The sequence below is a fragment of the Gossypium hirsutum genome, chromosome A03 (genome assembly GCF_007990345.1).
Source record: "Gossypium hirsutum isolate 1008001.06 chromosome A03, Gossypium_hirsutum_v2.1, whole genome shotgun sequence".
NCBI lineage: Eukaryota > Viridiplantae > Streptophyta > Magnoliopsida > Malvales > Malvaceae > Gossypium > Gossypium hirsutum.
In genome coordinates, this window is record NC_053426.1 from 13,197,952 (window position 1) to 13,216,519 (window position 18,568).

Consider the following 18,568-nt stretch of genomic DNA (forward strand, 5'->3'; position numbering starts at 1 on the left):
TGATGTGCTTATGCAGAGGAGCAAAAGTCCCTGTCTAAGAATAGATTTGGCATAATTAAGCAGAGTTGATCGAATGCCTAGAAATAGGGTTACAAAATTTTGCCAAAATAGGGTGAAACCTAATATGGGAGTCCATAGATCGATTTACTACTTCCCTAGGGGTTTTAAATAAGAAAGAGATTTCGATTAATTCAACTGAGGGTTAGACGTTATTAATCTCGAAAGAGATAATAATATAGGTTAGGGAGTCTCACGAATCAAGTCAAGTGAATAAATCGTTTGGTTCAGAGTCAGATAACAAGTGAAATATAGGTGGATTCCTCATTGGGTGTCGTCTTTATCAATTACTTTTCTTCAAGTCTTTTTCCAAATTTTCTCTTTGCTTTAGTTTAATTAGTTAATTAGTTTAGTTAATTAGTTTAATAAACAACCCCTCTTTATTTCTAGGTTAAATAATAAAAAGATAGTTATTACTAGTACTTTTGGTTCCCTTGGGTACGATATCCCGATCTTGCCATTACTATACTATTATTTGATAGGTGCGCTTGCCTTTTCGTCGTGATAATAGTTAGTCTAGGTTTGATCTTCATTATAAATATTTATTACTTGTTACGAATCTCGCGATCAAGTTTTTGGCGCCGTTGCCGGGGAACTAAGATATTAAGAACGCTCAATTTTTATTACTTTAGCCATTTATTTTTCTTGCAATTTAATTTAATTTTATTATTATTTATTAATTTACTTATTCTTTCTCTTGGTAAGTTTTTATAGTTTATGACTAGAAGAAACCCGTCGGGACCATTACTTTTTGACGAAGAATCAATCGTACAGTTCGTAGAAATCAAAGAGAGATAAGGCGTAGCTTACGATACATGGAGAATGAGCAAGAAGGCAATATTCAACCCCCAACCGAAGAGATGGCTGAAAACCAAGGCAATCAGCTACCTCCTACAATTGTGGCTAATCAAAATCCTGCTCCACATACTATGTATGACTATGCTAAACCTTCTCTAACAGGAATTGAATCTAGCATAGTTAGACCGGCTGTAGTTGGAAATACTTTTGAATTGAAACCTAACACAATTCAAATGATACAATAGTTTGTTCAGTTTGATGGTTTGCAGGATGAAGATCCCAATGCTAACTTAGCAAACTTCCTGGAATTTTGCGATACATTTAAAATCAATGGTGTTTTTTATGATGCCATTCGTCTTCGGTTATTTCCTTTTTCATTAAGGAAAAAAGCTAAACAGTGGTTGAACTCGTTACCACGAGGGTCAATTACTACTTGGGAACAAATGATCGAAAATTTTTTTACTAAAATACTTTTCGCTGGCTAAAATGGCTAAATTACGTAATGATATCTCTTCTTTTGTGCAGATGGATTTAGAAACACTTTACGATACATGGGAGAGATACAAAGACTTACTGAGAAGGTGCCCTCACCATGGGTTACCACTTTGGCTGCAAGTACAAACATTCTAAAATGGTTTGAATCCCTCGACTCGGCAAATGGTTGACGCAGCTACTGGCGGAACCATCAACAACAAAACACCTGAAGAGGCTTATGAATTTATTGAAGACATGTCACTGAATAACTATCAGTGACAAGTCATGAGGACTAAGCCAACAAAAATAGCCGGCGTTTATAACGTCGACTCAGTTACTATGTTGTCAAATCAGGTAGAACTTCTCAATAAAAAGATTGATGGTTTTCTTCGTTCTACGCAGGTATATCCAGTAATGAGGTGTGACTCAAGTAGAGGAGGTGTGCATACATAATATCAATCCTTCAATCCTACAACTGAAGAGGAACAAGTCAACTATATGGGTAACAATAACTTTAGATCTCAAAATAACCCATACAGTAATACTTATAATGCAGGTTGGAGGAACCACCCAAATTTCTCCTAGGGTGGTTAAGGAAATCAAAAGCCACAAAATCCTCAGGGTTTTCAACAGCCACCTTATTAACAAGAGAAAAAACCGAACCTTGAGGAGATGTTCTCAAAATTCATATTAATGTCAGAAACCCATTTCCAAAATACAGAGACAGCGCTTAAAAATCAACAAGCATCGATCCAAGGACTCGAAACTCAGATAGGTCAGCTATCCAAACTAATCTCTGAACGACCACAAGGTAGCGTAATACTGAACCTAACCCAAGGGAACACCTCAACGCAATTAGTACTCAAGATAAGGAAGGATTCATTGCGCCTGAGCCAGAATTGATGCAAGAAACTGTGGTGAGCAAAGGTAAAAGTGAGGTAAGTAATAACAAAACGGTGAATGAAGAATATAGACTTCGTGTCCCATACCCTAACGCGACAAGGAAAGACCGCTCAGACGAAAAATTCGGTAAATTCCTCAAACTTTTAAAAATATTACATATTAACCTACCGTTTATTGAAGCTTTGTCGCAGATGTCAAATGCAATGAAATTTTTAAAAGAGCTTTTAGTAAATAAGCGGAAGTTGGACGAAGCGTCGCATGTGAGCTAAACACAGTCTACTCAGCTATTCTACGAATAAGCTACCCACAAATTAAAAGATCCAGGGAGTTTTACAATTCCTTGTTTAATTGGTAATTTAGATATAAGTCATGCATTAGCTGATTTAGGGGCTAGTATTAACGTAATGCCTTACAAAATGTTTAAGCAACTAGGTCTTGGGAAACCTAAACAAACTAGGATGAGCATTCAATTTGCAGATAAAATTATAAGATTCCCTAGGGGTATTATTGAAGATGTACTCGTGAAAGTAGATAAGTTCATATTTCCCGTTGATTTTGTTGTTCTAGACATAGAGGGGGATAATAACACCCCTTTGATTTTAGGAAGGCCCTTTTTAGCAACTGCTAAAACAATTATTGATGTTGGCACAGGTGAGCTTACACTTCGTGTGGGAGATGAAACGATCACCCTTCAAGCTCGTAATTCTAGCATCACATCGAACATTGAAGGTAATAGTCAACACCAATCTACTAAAACTAACAATATGATTTTGCAGAAATTAAGCTTCAAAGAAGTTCACGAGCCATGTTCCAAGAATGATAGAGGACATATTCATGAAGAACGAAGGCTACGGATAGAGGAGCTAGACGAATGGCAAGTACACAAATTGAGAACACATGATAAACCGAAACTACGTCAAAACAAGGTCGATGCCTCTCCGAATCAACTTAAGGTTGGCGATAAAGTCTTACTAGATGTCGCAGATCCTCACATTGTCACAACCACACCGAATGAGAAAATCCCTCTTATGGTACTCAGTATTTTTCCATTCGGTACGATGGAGGTGAGTCACCCCAAGTTCGACACTTTTAAGGTAAACAACACCCGATTAAAACCCTATTTTGATGAGATTGATAGCAGGAATGAGGAGTATAAACTCCTCGAACCACCCTGACCATTCACTAGAGAGGTAAGTCGAGCTTAGACTATAAATAAGCGCTTCTTGGGAGGCAACCCGAGCACTAACATATTTTTATTTCTTTATTTTTAATTTCTAACACTTTGAATCATTAACTTTATCTTTGAATTGCAAAGTTTTTCAACATACACGGGTGTGCCTAAAGCAGTGGCCAAACAGGGGAAGAGAAATGGTCGTGCGATACGATCGTGTGGAAGCAAGACATGATTTCCCCAAAACACTGGATGCGATAAATCCCCATGGCCGTGCAACATAGCCGTAGGGGAACTTGATAGGTTAACACGGGCATGGGAATGGAAAAATACGGGCGTGCCAGAGGTAAGGCTCGATTCTGTTTGTTTGACACTGGTGTAAGACACGCCCGTGCCATTAAGCCATGGACAACAATACACGAGCGTGGGAGAAGCGAACAAAGTCAGGTACGACCTAAATTGTAAAATTCGAAAAACATGGGCTCACCTTCAGAGTACACGGGCGTGGCCCGAGGCCGTGTGCACCTCCCCTACATAAGCAAATCACTGTTCATTTTCTTTTTCCTTTCAAAACCCTAGCTGAAATCTCCCCTTCTCCACTCCTTAATCCCTATTCCGGCCACCATTCCCCAGATTCTCATTTCTCCAACCCTCAAACCACCCTAAAATCCACTCCCCCTGCATCAATCCTCACTTTCCCTTCTCTTTTCCCTCTATTTTTCCTTCACACGGCTGTACACTCACACCCCACGCCCGTGCTCTCCACCAACACGCCCGTGCGCCACCCTACAACAGCTTTTGGTTCACTTTCTCAACCTTGTTTTTCCAATTTGCATTACTACATTAGTATTTTATATGCCTTAAAAAGATATTGTTACTATTACCAATTTGTTCTGAATAAGTTAGGAATTTGCTATAGTATTTTCTATATTTGAATTGTTTAATCTACTAAATAGCATATACTAGTTTTAGGATTCTTGCTTAACTGATGATGAATCTTTGATTCCAGTAAATGTTTCTGAATAATCATATAAATTTTTCACCTCTCGTTTGATATCGTTAAATGTTAACACATCTTGGATCTATTATATCAATGCTCATACATTTTTAGGTACATTATGTCATCATCGAGAGGCAAGAAGGCCGCGGTCCCATCCTCAAAGAGACGTAGGGGACCGGGTTCTTCCTCGGTACGTGCTACAGCTGAAGTTCGACACCCATTCCTTGAGTTTCCACAAGCTTCGCAGGAGGAGCTATTTCAGATACTACGGGCGCGACCCCTCACTACAGGTCACTGCATCGACTGGGCTGCCGTAGAGCAAGTCCACCTAGCTGATGTCATCCGCGCCCTCCTGTCCACAGACCCATGGGAATGGTTCTTCGCTATTACCGAACCCACTTATTTAGAGCTAACTTTAGAATTATGCTCTACTTTTCATTTACAGGTGGTGATGACGAACAATAACGATCCAGGCACCATTCACTTTCGATTAGGCGGTCTAGTTAGCGTGATGAGTGTCCCAGAGTTTGAAGTCGCTCTGGGACTTTACACCGATGAGTTTATGGAGGAGGAGGACATGAATGCACTACCACGCAATATCTACATTTCTCCCTCCTTGTACTAGAAGGCTTTGGCACCACTCTCTTCCACCTATGACCCCAACCACTCGAAAGCCTCAGCTCTCTCCCCTTCCCTACGATATCTTCATGCCATATTAGCATATACCTTGACCGGAAGGAGAGAGAGCACGGGCGTCGTCAACACCTACGACGCCTACTATTTATGGTGCATGGTGAATGCACACGTGACTGACTTGGCATATTTCATCACTTTTTCCATTCGCCATTAGACCGAGCGGCATCGGAAGGGAGTAATCTCTATCGGCCCCTATGTGTCGCATCTTGCCAAACACAACACCATGGCCTAGTCATCAGTGCTTACACTGATAGGTTAAATGTCCTCACAAGGCATCATGAATATGTTACACATGAGGATGATCGAGCACCGACATAGGATCGATCCTCCTCAGTACCGTCTCACTCATGCCATTGACGAGGAGGATCTTGAGGACATTCTTGATGATGTTCCCCTACAGCACGAGGAGCCTTCTACCACGCCACCTAGGGAACGACCAGTTCATGCGGCTGCTTCATTGGCACACCTTTTCAACCGACTTGCTCACTTTGAGCAGTATTGCACTACACAGTTTGAGATGATTCACGAGCAAGATCGGCGACATGACAGACAGATGGACGACATGCAGGCCATGATGCAGTAGCTGTGCCAACACTTTCACATCGCCACTCCAGCGCCACCACCTGAGGGCCCCACTAACGAGGATCATTGAATCCTTCTATCTTTTTATTTTTATTTTTATTTTTATTTTCATTTCAATTGTATTATTTTCTTTTGAAAGACATATCTATATTAGTAAATTTTACTTTCTTCATTTTTTTGGTATTTCTAACAAGTAATCCCACTATGCTCTCTTCTCCACCAACTCTTAATGAGCTCTTCATGATTCTACAAACTTCCAAGCAAAGCAGCTAGGAATATTTTACGAAATGAGGAAACAAATAGGGAACAATACCCAATAAGTGCCATGTTCAACGACCCAATTTCTTCATCTAGCCAAGAGCAGTGGCAGCTACCACTTTCCCCAAACACCCCAGCCTCAGAATCAAGCTCTGCATCCATATAATAGGGAGTTTCACCTCCTTCCCTCTTATGATTTTCTTTATTTTGAATAGTCTATCTTTGTACATTGAGGGCAATGTACATCTTAAGTGTAGGGAGGGTGAACATGAACATGAAACCTAACTTTTTGCATTATTCTCAAATATCTGAATTTGGTCTTGTGCTTAAGTGATTTTCTCATAATCTTGATCGAATGAATTCTGATTGATCTATTATTATTGTTGATATGTCATGAATTAGACCATGGGAATTATGTATGATTATTTGGTTATAGGACATTAGAGAATTGAGCATGATAAGTTGATATTTTGAGAACTAACATTTTTTAGATTATTTTCCTAAATTGAGGTATTATCTTGAAATCTTAAGTATACATGAATGACATAAAAAAACCCAAATTTTTGGTGAGATTTTTGAGCCTTTTGAGCATATAGCTTTTTTTCTTGTTCACTTCTTTTGTGGTTTAAGTGTGTCAACATTGAACTGTTATTCTAGAACTTGCTTCGATTATACATGTCGAGATCACACGTATGATTTGATATACTGAGATGATAAAGGCACTTAGGATATAACCCACTTACTCCATAAAAAGCCTTCCCACATAATTAAACCCTTAGTGAACCCCCTTTGAGCCTACTAACCTTTTTTATTGATTAACCCTCATCATTAACCTATTAACCCATTATTGTTGAAATCCTCTTACTTAATTTACCCTTTTTTATCGAGATTAAATTCAATATTGTTACCTCATTATGTTCACCATTTTTTGTTACTGAATCATGAAGTATGATTTCTATATTGTATTGACTTGATTTGTTCTTAAAAAAAACTCAATATTATTATTGTAATCCTCAACAAACTAAAGTTTTCATGAGCTTATGTAATATAGTTCTAAATATTTGTTTGTGATTTAGTAATTAAGTTTTTGATAGTGGGGGTAATATATTGAAATTATCTCGATTCCAAATTGAAATTATCTTGATTCTAACATTTGTCTCTTCAGCTTGTATCCATACCCGTAACCTAAACCTCGTTACAACCATGCAAAGTGTAACACCCCTTACCCGAGACCGTCGCCGGAATCGAGTACGAGATGTTATCCAATTTAACTTACCAATTCGGAGCATAAAAAAATTACTTTTAAAATTAAATTCACTGTTCACAACAAAACTGTCTACCTGCGTGACTTTCACTAATTTAATTATAACTCGAGTTACAGAACTCAAAATTTAAATCCGTAAATTTTCCCTGAAACTAGACTCATATTACTACTTACCATAAAATTTTCAGAATTTTTGACTTGGCCAATTAGTACAGTTTATTCATTAAAGTATCCCCTGTTTCACAGCTCGACAGATCTGACCTCTCGGCACTAAAAATCAATTATCTCTTTGTACAGAATACATATAAGGTTATCGTTTTTTTCTTTTGAAAATAGACTCACTAAGAAATCTACACATATAAATTATGACCCATAATTATTTCTGTACAATTTATAATGATTTTTCAAAGTCAGAACAGGGGACTTCAAAAACCATTCTGACCCTATCTCACTAAAATTCAAATATCTCAAAATACAGAATTCCTTTTCCTACATCGTTTCTTTCATATAAAAATAGACTTGATAAGATTTAATTCCATATATAATTCACTCTCTAATTCCATTTCTACTATTTATGGTGAATTTTTACATTCACGTCACTGCTGCTGTCAAAGAAACTGCTTCTTTGAATTAGTTACCATTTACACATACATAATACCAAAACATAATCTTTACTAACCATTTCAATAGCTAATCTTAGCCATATCATTTGAACATGCTCAAGATGATTAAGACTCTATACATGCCATAGTTCAAACATTTTGAAAAGCACATAATACCGAGATGGCTATGATAGTGTGATACGAGCTCCGACGGTCCACTATTCGATCAAGTTCAAATCACTATAAAACAAAGGAAAGAAAGAGATGTGTAAGCTATAAATAGCTTAGTAAGTTACATGTAAACAATAATTACTCATTTAATAATTAACACTTTTAACATATAACTAATCAAAACATTTCTTAGCAATTTCAATCACTTACACATGCACAATCTTACCAATTCACTTGCATATACATTTTCACACTTAACATTTCATATTCACTTTAATTCATTATTAATCCCGTTGAACAGTTGGAATATACACGGATACGTAGAGATTTAGCACATAAGTGCCACACTGATATGTAGCCGAAGCTACCACTGATATGTAGCCGAAGCTACCACTGAAATGTAGCCGAAGCTACCACTGATCAATAACACTGGAAATGTCCACGGGCCTGCTCACACAAGCTGTCAAGTGTCTGCAACACATGCTAGATCACCCAGCACCCGGGACTCACTGCAACACTGTAACACTGATCTCTAGTGACATGTCACTTGTATCCACTTCTATTCCTAAGTTCAACCGGGAATTTACACTTAACACTTTATTTTTAACACTTTAACACTTGAGTAATTCATGAACAATTTTCCTTCCACATTCAATATTAATTCACATATCAAATATAATTCACAATTTATAAAAATATAACTATTATTTACACGTAACTTACCTCGGATGCAAAACGACTATTTTTTTGTAATTTAGTCGATAACTTTCTCTTTTCCCCGATCACTTCCACTATTTCTTCTTTCTTGATCTATATTAACACAATTTAATACATTTTATCAACATTTCATTCAAATACAATTCATACACAACATTTTGGCAAATTTATATTTTTCCCCGAAACTTTTCAAAAATTCCACTTTTGTCCCTAAGCTCGTAAAAATAAAATTCACTAAATTTTTAAATTTCAAACTTCACTAAATCATATTTCATGCTCATAACAGCCCTCAATTTCACAAAATCACAACTTTATGCACACTTTACCATCTTTCACAATTTAGCCCTTTTTCAACATTTTCATCAAAATTCATCTAGTAAAACTTGTAATTAACACTTCAAACATTCATTATCTAACATCACTAATCAATTTACAATTATATCATGAATGGGTAAATTTTCAAACTTTAATTTCATTTAAATTAAATAGTAGAAACATGAAATTCAAGCTTCAATAAGCATAAAAATACGAAAATAATCAAAACGGGGCAAGAAATCACTTACAATTGAGCTTAGGAAGTTCAAGAACCCTAGCTATGGTGACATGAATTTTTTTTGGCAGCAAACGTCTGATTTTAAGAAGATGAACACTTGTTTTCATCTTTATTTTGTCTTTTATTCAATTTGGACAAAAATGCCCTTGACCCATTACTTAGATATTTTTCTAGAAATACCCTTTTGTGTCCACAACACTAATTCATGGTCTAATTGCCACATAAACACTTCCAATTTCATGCAATAATTCAATTAAGTCATTTAATCACTAATTAGACACACTTTGCATTTTTCTCGATTTAGTCCTAAAAATTCAATTAAGCACTAAAGTATTAAAATTTCCTATCCATATTTTCACACAATATTTCAATCAATCAGTAACTAATAAAAATTTATAAAATTAAACTATTTCACTTCGGATTTGTGGTTACGAAACCACTATTCCGATTAGGCCCTATTTCGGGCTATCACAATTCTCCCCCCCTTAGGGATTTTCGTCCCCGAAAATCTTACCAGTGAATAAGTTGGGATACTGTTTCCTCATAGCCTCCTCAGTTTCCCATGTTGCCTCTTCCACCCCATGTCGTTGCCATAACACTTTCACTAAAGCAATTTCTTTGTTTCTCAACTGTTTCACTTCTCGTGCCAAGATTCGAATCGGTTCTTCTTCGTATGTCATATCCGATCGAATTTCCACTTCAGTCGGTGAAATCACATGTGATGGGTCCGATCGATATCGCCTCAACATAGAAACATGAAACACATTATGAATTCTTTCCAATTCCGGTGGTAAAGACAATCGATAAGCCACTGGACCAATTCTTTCTATCACTTCATACGGACCAATAAATCTTGGACTTAATTTACCTTTACGGCCAAATCTCAGAATTTTCTTCCATGGAGACACTTTCAGAAATACTTTATCACCCACTTGAAACTCAATCTCTTTTCTTTTCAAATCCGCATACGACTTCTGTCGATCCGATGCAGCTTTCAAACAATCACGGATTATCTTCACTTTTTCTTCAGTTTCTTTTACCAAATCGACTCCATGTAACTGATTTTCATTAAGTTCAGTCCAATATAATGGAGTCCGACACTTTCGTCCATACAACGCTTCATAAGGTGCCATTTTTATGCTGGATTGATAACTATTATTATATGCAAACTCCACCAAAGGTAGATATCTTTCCCAATTACCTTCAAATTCCAATACACAACATCTCAACATATCTTCGAGCACTTGAATTACTCTTTCAGACTGTCCATCGGTTTGGGGGTGAAATGCTGTACTAAAATTCAATTTAGTACCCAATGCCTATTGTAATTTCTTCCAAAACCTTGAAGTAAACCGTGGATCTCTATCAGATATAATAGACGCAGGCACACCATGTAATCGAACTATCTCAGCAATATACAATTCAGCTAACTTGTCAAGTGAAAAACTCATTCGCACAGGAATGAAATGAGCTGACTTAGTCAATCGATCAACTATTACCCAAATTGAGTCTTTCTTTTTCGGTGACAATGGCAATCCGGAAACAAAATCCATAGTAATTCTATCCCACTTCCACTCGGGCACCATAATAGGTTGAAGTAACCCTGAAGGTACTTGGTGTTCAGCTTTTACTTGTTGGCACACAAAACACTTTGTCACATACTCAGAGATATCCCGTTTCATACCCGGCCACCAATATAATTTCTTTAAATCATTGTACATTTTTACACTACCGGGGTGAACTGCCAACCGACTATCATGTGCTTCCTGCAAAATTTTCTGAATTAAATCAACATTTTTCGGAACACATATTCTGTCATGAAACATTAAACATCCATCTGAATCAATCCGAAAATCAGAATTATCGTCCACTGCACACTGAGTCTTTTTTCTTTGCAATTCATTATCCACTTTCTGAGCCTCACAAATTTCTTGAAGAAACAATGGTCTAGCTTTTAACTCTGCAAACAATGATCCATCTTCAGTCAATGTTAATCTCGTATTCAAAGCTCTCAAAGCAAAGAGAGACTTTCTGCTCAAAGCATCAGCAACTATATTGGCTTTTCCCGGATGATAATCTATTACAAGTTCATAATCTTTCAACAATTCCAACCATCTTCTTTGCCGCAAATTCAGATCTTTTTGTGTCATAACATATTTCAAACTTTTATGATCTGTAAAAACACGACATTTCTCACCATATAAATAATGACGCCAAATCTTCAAAGCAAAGACAATAGCAGCCAACTCTAAATCATGGGTAGGATAATTTCGTTCATGCGGTTTCAATTGTCGAGAAGCATACGCTATCACTTTTCCTTCTTGCATCAATACACATCCAAGCCCATTTAATGACGCGTCACTATAAACAACAAATTCCTTTCCTGACTCAGGTTGCACTAACACTGGTGCCTCAGTTAAACACTTCTTTAATTTCTCAAAACTTTGTTGACACTCCTCGGTCCATTCGAACTTAACATCTTTTTGCAACAATTTTGTCATCGGTGAAGCTATCATCGAAAAACCTTCTACAAATCGACGATAATATCCGGCTAAGCCCAGAAAACTCCTAACTTCAGATACATTTCTTGGAGGCTTCCATTCAACTATTGCCGATATCTTATTCGGATCCACTCGAATGCCATCTCCCGAGACAACATGTCCCAAAAATCCAACTTCACTAAGCCAAAATTCACTTTTGCTAAATTTAGCAAACAATTTCTTTTCTCGCAGCGTTTGTAGCACAATTCTTAAATGTTCAGCATGCTCGACTTCACTTCGGGAATAAATAAGAATATCATCTATAAACACCACAACAAATTTATCCAAATAGGGCCGGAAAATTCGATTCATCAAATCCATAAAAATAGCTGGAGCATTAGTCAGACCAAAAGGCATTACAAGAAACTCATAGTGACCATACCGGGTTCTGAAAGCAGTCTTTGGCACATCTGACTCTTTAACCCTCAATTGGTAATATCCGGATCTCAAATCAATTTTGGAAAACACTGTGGCATTCTTTAACTGATCAAACAAGTCATCTATTCGGGGCAATGGATATTTATTCTTTACTGTCACTTTATTAAGTTGACGATAATCAATACACAATCTCAATGTCCCATCCTTTTTCTTCACAAATAGCACGGGAGCACCCCACGGAGAATAACTTGGTCTGACGAATCCTTTATCCGTCAACTCTTGCAATTGCACTTTTAATTCTTTTAATTCAGTTGGTGCCATTCTGTAAGGAGCAATCGATATTGGAGCAGTACCTGGCATTACTTCAATACCAAACTCTACTTCTCTAATCGGAGGCAAACCTGGCAACTCTTCTGGGAACACATCTAAATATTCACATACCACTGGCACTGATTCGATCTTTGTTTCAGACACTTTTGTATTCAACACATAAGCAAGATATGCTTCACAACCATTTTTCAAACATTTCTGAGCAGACATGGCAGAAATCACAATTGGCATCACATTTGACTTATCTGTTTCAACCCGAAGAACTGTACCACTACCACACTTCAACTCAAGAATTTTCTGACTGCAATCTATCTTGGCCTTATGTAATGTCAACCAATCCATTCCCAAAATAACATCAAATTCATCAAATGGCAACAACATCAAGTTGGCAGGGAAACACTGACCTTGTATCATCAAAGGACAATTTTTGCATATTTTATCAACTATCACATGCTTGCCTAAAGGATTCGACACTTTAATCACATACTCAATAAATTCAACACACAAATTTTTATCAGACACTAAATTCCTACATACATACGAGTGAGTAGAACCAGGATCAATCAATGCAAGAACATTAGTGTCGTAAAGAGAAAATATACCAGTGATCACATCGGGGGAAGATGTTTCCTCTCTAGCTCGGATGGCATAAGCTCTTGCTGGGGCTCCCACTTCAGATCTTACAGTCGTGTCTTTTGTTACACCTTTACCACTAGTTCCAGTCCCCACATTTCTCGATGGTCTTCCTCTAGTAGTCACACTGCTCGATCTCACATTTTGAAACTTTTCTATCTCTTCTCTTTCTGGACAATCTTTCACAAAATGATCTTGAGATCCACATTTAAAACATGCTCGGCTGATTAAATAACATTCCCCTAAATGTCGTTTTCCACAATGTTGACATTCCGGTCTAGTAGGTTTAACACTACCTACACTTGCCATAGAAGTCGCCTGAGCTTTAGAACTTGAATATTGTCTTCCTCGATCTCTTTGAAAATTTACACTAGAAACATTCGATCGACTATTCATTTCTTTAAACTTCTTCGCTTGAGACTGAAATGGCTTGCCCATTGATCTTTTTCTTGCATCTCTAACTTCACTTTCCACCTTTCTTTTCTCTTTGCTCAATTCTTCAGCCTTGATAGCTCTTTCAACTAGTACCACTAGCTCTTTAATTTCAAGAATTCCCACTAGCAATCGGATATCCTCGTTTAATCCATCTTCAAACCTTTTGCACAATGTAGCTTCATTAGATACACACTCTTGGGCATACTTGCTTAATTTGACAAATTCTCGTTCATATTCGGCTACCGTCATGCGCCCTTGTTTCAATTCAAGAAACTCTTTTCTCTTTTGATCAATGAAACGCTGACTCACATACTTCTTTCGGAATTCTTCTTGAAAGAAATCCCATGTAACTTTCTCTTTAGGCACCACTGACACTAAAGTTTTCCACCAATTATAAGCTGAATCCCTCAACAATGAGATAGCACATTTGAGACTCTCTTCTGGAGTACAAGATAATTCATCCAACACTCTGATGGTATTATCAAGCCAGAACTCTGCTCTTTCAGGATCATCATTTACATTAGCTCGGAACTCTTCGGCTCCATACTTTCGAATTTTGTCCACTGGAGGCTTTGACAATCTTAACACTTCAGTTTGTTGAGGAGCTATGGGAACAGCTTGAGGAATAGGAGGGGGCGGAGGAGGTTGAGCATTAGGATTAGTTCTAACAAACTCAATGTACCAATTGTTCATCATTTGGAGAAAAGCTTCTCGAGCCTCATCTCCTTGACCCTGAGTCTCAAATCGACTTTCAACAGGTACATTACTTTGAGCATCATCAGCTGTATCTCGGTTAGAATCCATTACTATAAAAAAAACATTTTAAGATGTCAGGAGTCGTCACACCATCATTATTCAATTATGGCATGTATAGATAGTCTATTACACTCGCTACGTTAGTCCGAGAATCGACTAAACCGTAGCTCTGATACCACTAAATGTAACACCCCTTACCCGAGACCGTCGCCGGAATCGAGTACGAGATGTTATCCAATTTAACTTACCAATTCGGAGCATAAAAAAAAATTACTTTTAAAATTAAATTCACTGTTCACAACAAAACTGTCTACCTGCGTGACTTTCACTAATTTAATTATAACTCGAGTTACAGAACTCAAAATTTAAATCCGTAAATTTTCCCTGAAACTAGACTCATATTACTACTTACCATAAAATTTTCAGAATTTTTGACTTGGCCAATTAGTACAGTTTATTCATTAAAGTATCCCCTGTTTCACAGCTCGACAGATCTGACCTCTCGGCACTAAAAATCAATTATCTCTTTGTACAGAATACATATAAGGTTATCGTTTTTTTCTTTTGAAAATAGACTCACTAAGAAATCTACACATATAAATTATGATCCATAATTATTTCTGTACAATTTATAATGATTTTTCAAAGTCAGAACAGGGGACTTCAAAAACCATTCTGACCCTATCTCACTAAAATTCAAATATCTCAAAATACAGAATTCCTTTTCCTACATCGTTTCTTTCATATAAAAATAGACTTGATAAGATTTAATTCCATATATAATTCACTCTCTAATTCCATTTCTACTATTTATGGTGAATTTTTACATTCACGTCACTGCTGCTGTCAAAGAAACTGCTTCTTTGAATTAGTTACCATTTACACATACATAATACCAAAACATAATCTTTACTAACCATTTCAATAGCTAATCTTAGCCATATCATTTGAACATGCTCAAGATGATTAAGACTCTATACATGCCATAGTTCAAACATTTTGAAAAGCACATAATACCGAGATGGCTATGATAGTGTGATACGAGCTCCGACGGTCCACTATTCGATCAAGTTCAAATCACTATAAAACAAAGGAAAGAAAGAGATGTGTAAGCTATAAATAGCTTAGTAAGTTACATGTAAACAATAATTACTCATTTAATAATTAACACTTTTAACATATAACTAATCAAAACATTTCTTAGCAATTTCAATCACTTACACATGCACAATCTTACCAATTCACTTGCATATACATTTTCACACTTAACATTTCATATTCACTTTAATTCATTATTAATCCCGTTGAACAGTTGGAATATACACGGATACGTAGAGATTTAGCACATAAGTGCCACACTGATATGTAGCCGAAGCTACCACTGATATGTAGCCGAAGCTACCACTGAAATGTAGCCGAAGCTACCACTGATCAATAACACTGGAAATGTCCACGGGCCTGCTCACACAAGCTGTCAAGTGTCTGCAACACATGCTAGATCACCCAGCACCCGGGACTCACTGCAACACTGTAACACTGATCTCTAGTGACATGTCACTTGTATCCACTTCTATTCCTAAGTTCAACCGGGAATTTACACTTAACACTTTATTTTTAACACTTTAACACTTGAGTAATTCATGAACAATTTTCCTTCCACATTCAATATTAATTCACATATCAAATATAATTCACAATTTATAAAAATATAACTATTATTTACACGTAACTTACCTCGGATGCAAAACGACTATTTTTTTGTAATTTAGTCGATAACTTTCTCTTTTCCCCGATCACTTCCACTATTTCTTCTTTCTTGATCTATATTAACACAATTTAATACATTTTATCAACATTTCATTCAAATACAATTCATACACAACATTTTGGCAAATTTATATTTTTCCCCGAAACTTTTCAAAAATTCCACTTTTGTCCCTAAGCTCGTAAAAATAAAATTCACTAAATTTTTAAATTTCAAACTTCACTAAATCATATTTCATGCTCATAACAGCCCTCAATTTCACAAAATCACAACTTTATGCACACTTTACCATCTTTCACAATTTAGCCCTTTTTCAACATTTTCATCAAAATTCATCTAGTAAAACTTGTAATTAACACTTCAAACATTCATTATCTAACATCACTAATCAATTTACAATTATATCATGAATGGGTAAATTTTCAAACTTTAATTTCATTTAAATTAAATAGTAGAAACATGAAATTCAAGCTTCAATAAGCATAAAAATACGAAAATAATCAAAAACGGGGCAAGAAATCACTTACAATTGAGCTTAGGAAGTTCAAGAACCCTAGCTATGGTGACATGAATTTTTTTTGGCAGCAAACGTCTGATTTTAAGAAGATGAACACTTGTTTTCATCTTTATTTTGTCTTTTATTCAATTTGGACAAAAATGCCCTTGACCCATTACTTAGATATTTTTCTAGAAATACCCTTTTGTGTCCACAACACTAATTCATGGTCTAATTGCCACATAAACACTTCCAATTTCATGCAATAATTCAATTAAGTCATTTAATCACTAATTAGACACACTTTGCATTTTTCTCGATTTAGTCCTAAAAATTCAATTAAGCACTAAAGTATTAAAATTTCCTATCCATATTTTCACACAATATTTCAATCAATCAGTAACTAATAAAAATTTATAAAATTAAACTATTTCACTTCGGATTTGTGGTTACGAAACCACTATTCCGATTAGGCCCTATTTCGGGCTATCACACAAAGACCTTTTGATTTGTGTATCATATCATTTACAAGTGGTGGAGATTTTATTTTCATGCAAGCCTATAGTAATAACTTCTCATGTTAGACAATCGAGTGCTTAATCTTGAACCTTAAGCACTTTGAGTGATTTGAGTGAATCCTTAGTGAGGATGTCATCTCTTGTATATTTAGAACTAAAGTTAATTACTTAGAGGAAGGAGATTACCTATAATTTTATTATCAAAATATTCGATTTAGATTGTTTGATGCTTTTAATGCCCCTATAGTTGAATTCTCACTGTATGATTTTTCGTGGAATAGTTTGTAACATTATCAGTAATGATTATATGATTGAAAGGAATGAATTCTAGTAGTAAATGAGAGTTTTTCTTGAGGACAAGCAAATGCTTAAGTGTAGGGGTATTTGATAAACGCCAAATAATACATATTTTTACCCCAAATACTTAGCATATTTATGGATGTTTATCACTAGATTTGTGGATTTTGGTGCTCTTAATCTGGTTATTTCATGTTTTGTACTCATGAGAGCACCAAGAGTCAAAAGGAGCCAAAAATGAGCCAAAAAGGGATAAAACAGACCAAATCGAGAAGATGACACGGCCTAAGCCTTGCCACACGGGCTGCTCAAACGCCCGTGTCTTTCGAGGGTGTTGACCAAGGCTTTCATGATTCACATGGCTTGGCTATTGACCCACACAGTAGTGTGCAATTTAACGGATCAAACACGGCCTGGCAAACACGTTACACGGCCATGGCATACGGTCATGTCCCTTTTTCAAAGAGTTGTATTTTACACGGAAAAGGATATTTAGGGAAGAAGAATGCCAATCCAAAGCCTATATAAACACCCTAAGTATGACTTAGAAAGCCCTCTATTCCCTCCATAACTTTTTTGGAGTACAAAACCACATGCCGGGAATTACTTGAAGGAAGCCAGACGATCCATCCCAAAAGCTCGAGCTACTCCAAGACTGAAGATCTCTCTCAGAATTCCTTCAGGGGCTTTAGAGTTTTCTTTATGTTTTGTTATTTTCATACTTTTGAGATGTACTCTTATTTTATTATGAGCTAAACCCCTTAGATACCTAAGGGGGTTGAAACCTATGATGGATCTTGTTATTATTATCTGAACTGCATGATAAATACTTGATTTGTTCTTAATTATGTGTTCTTAATGCTTGAGTTAATATTCCGGGTATTAATTCATGATTTGATGTACTTATGCAGAGGAGCAAAAGTCCCTGTCTAAGAATAGATTTGGCATTATTAAGCGGGGTTGATCGAACGCCTAGAAATAGGGTTACGAGATTTTGCCAGATTAGGGTGAAACTTAATATGGGAGTCCATAGATCGATTTACTGCTTCCCTAGGGGTTTTAATTAAGAAAGAGATTTTGATTAATTCAACTGAGGGTTAGACGTTATTAGTCTCGAAAGAGAAAATAATATAGGTTAGGGAGTCTCACGAATCAAGTCAAGTGAATAAATCGT

At 36.4% G+C, this 18,568-nt stretch overlaps 1 protein-coding gene and 1 non-coding gene across 2 annotated transcripts; both read right to left on the reverse strand.

Moving 5' to 3' along the window:
• Positions 1-1,347: 1,347 nt before the first annotated feature.
• On the reverse strand, positions 1,348-1,454 carry LOC121227653 (small nucleolar RNA R71). The gene has a single exon (XR_005925207.1). It is a non-coding gene; the product is annotated as a small nucleolar RNA R71 (small nucleolar RNA).
• Positions 1,455-8,699: 7,245 nt separating this feature from the next.
• Positions 8,700-13,636, reverse strand: LOC107887589 (uncharacterized). The gene is made up of 2 exons (XM_041108722.1): positions 13,097-13,636; positions 8,700-8,786 (listed from the first exon to the last, which is right to left on the reverse strand). The coding sequence occupies exons 1-2, from the start codon at positions 13,563-13,565 to the stop codon at positions 8,731-8,733; spliced, it is 525 nt and encodes a 174-aa protein (XP_040964656.1). The 5' UTR covers positions 13,566-13,636; the 3' UTR covers positions 8,700-8,730.
• Positions 13,637-18,568: the final 4,932 nt, after the last annotated feature.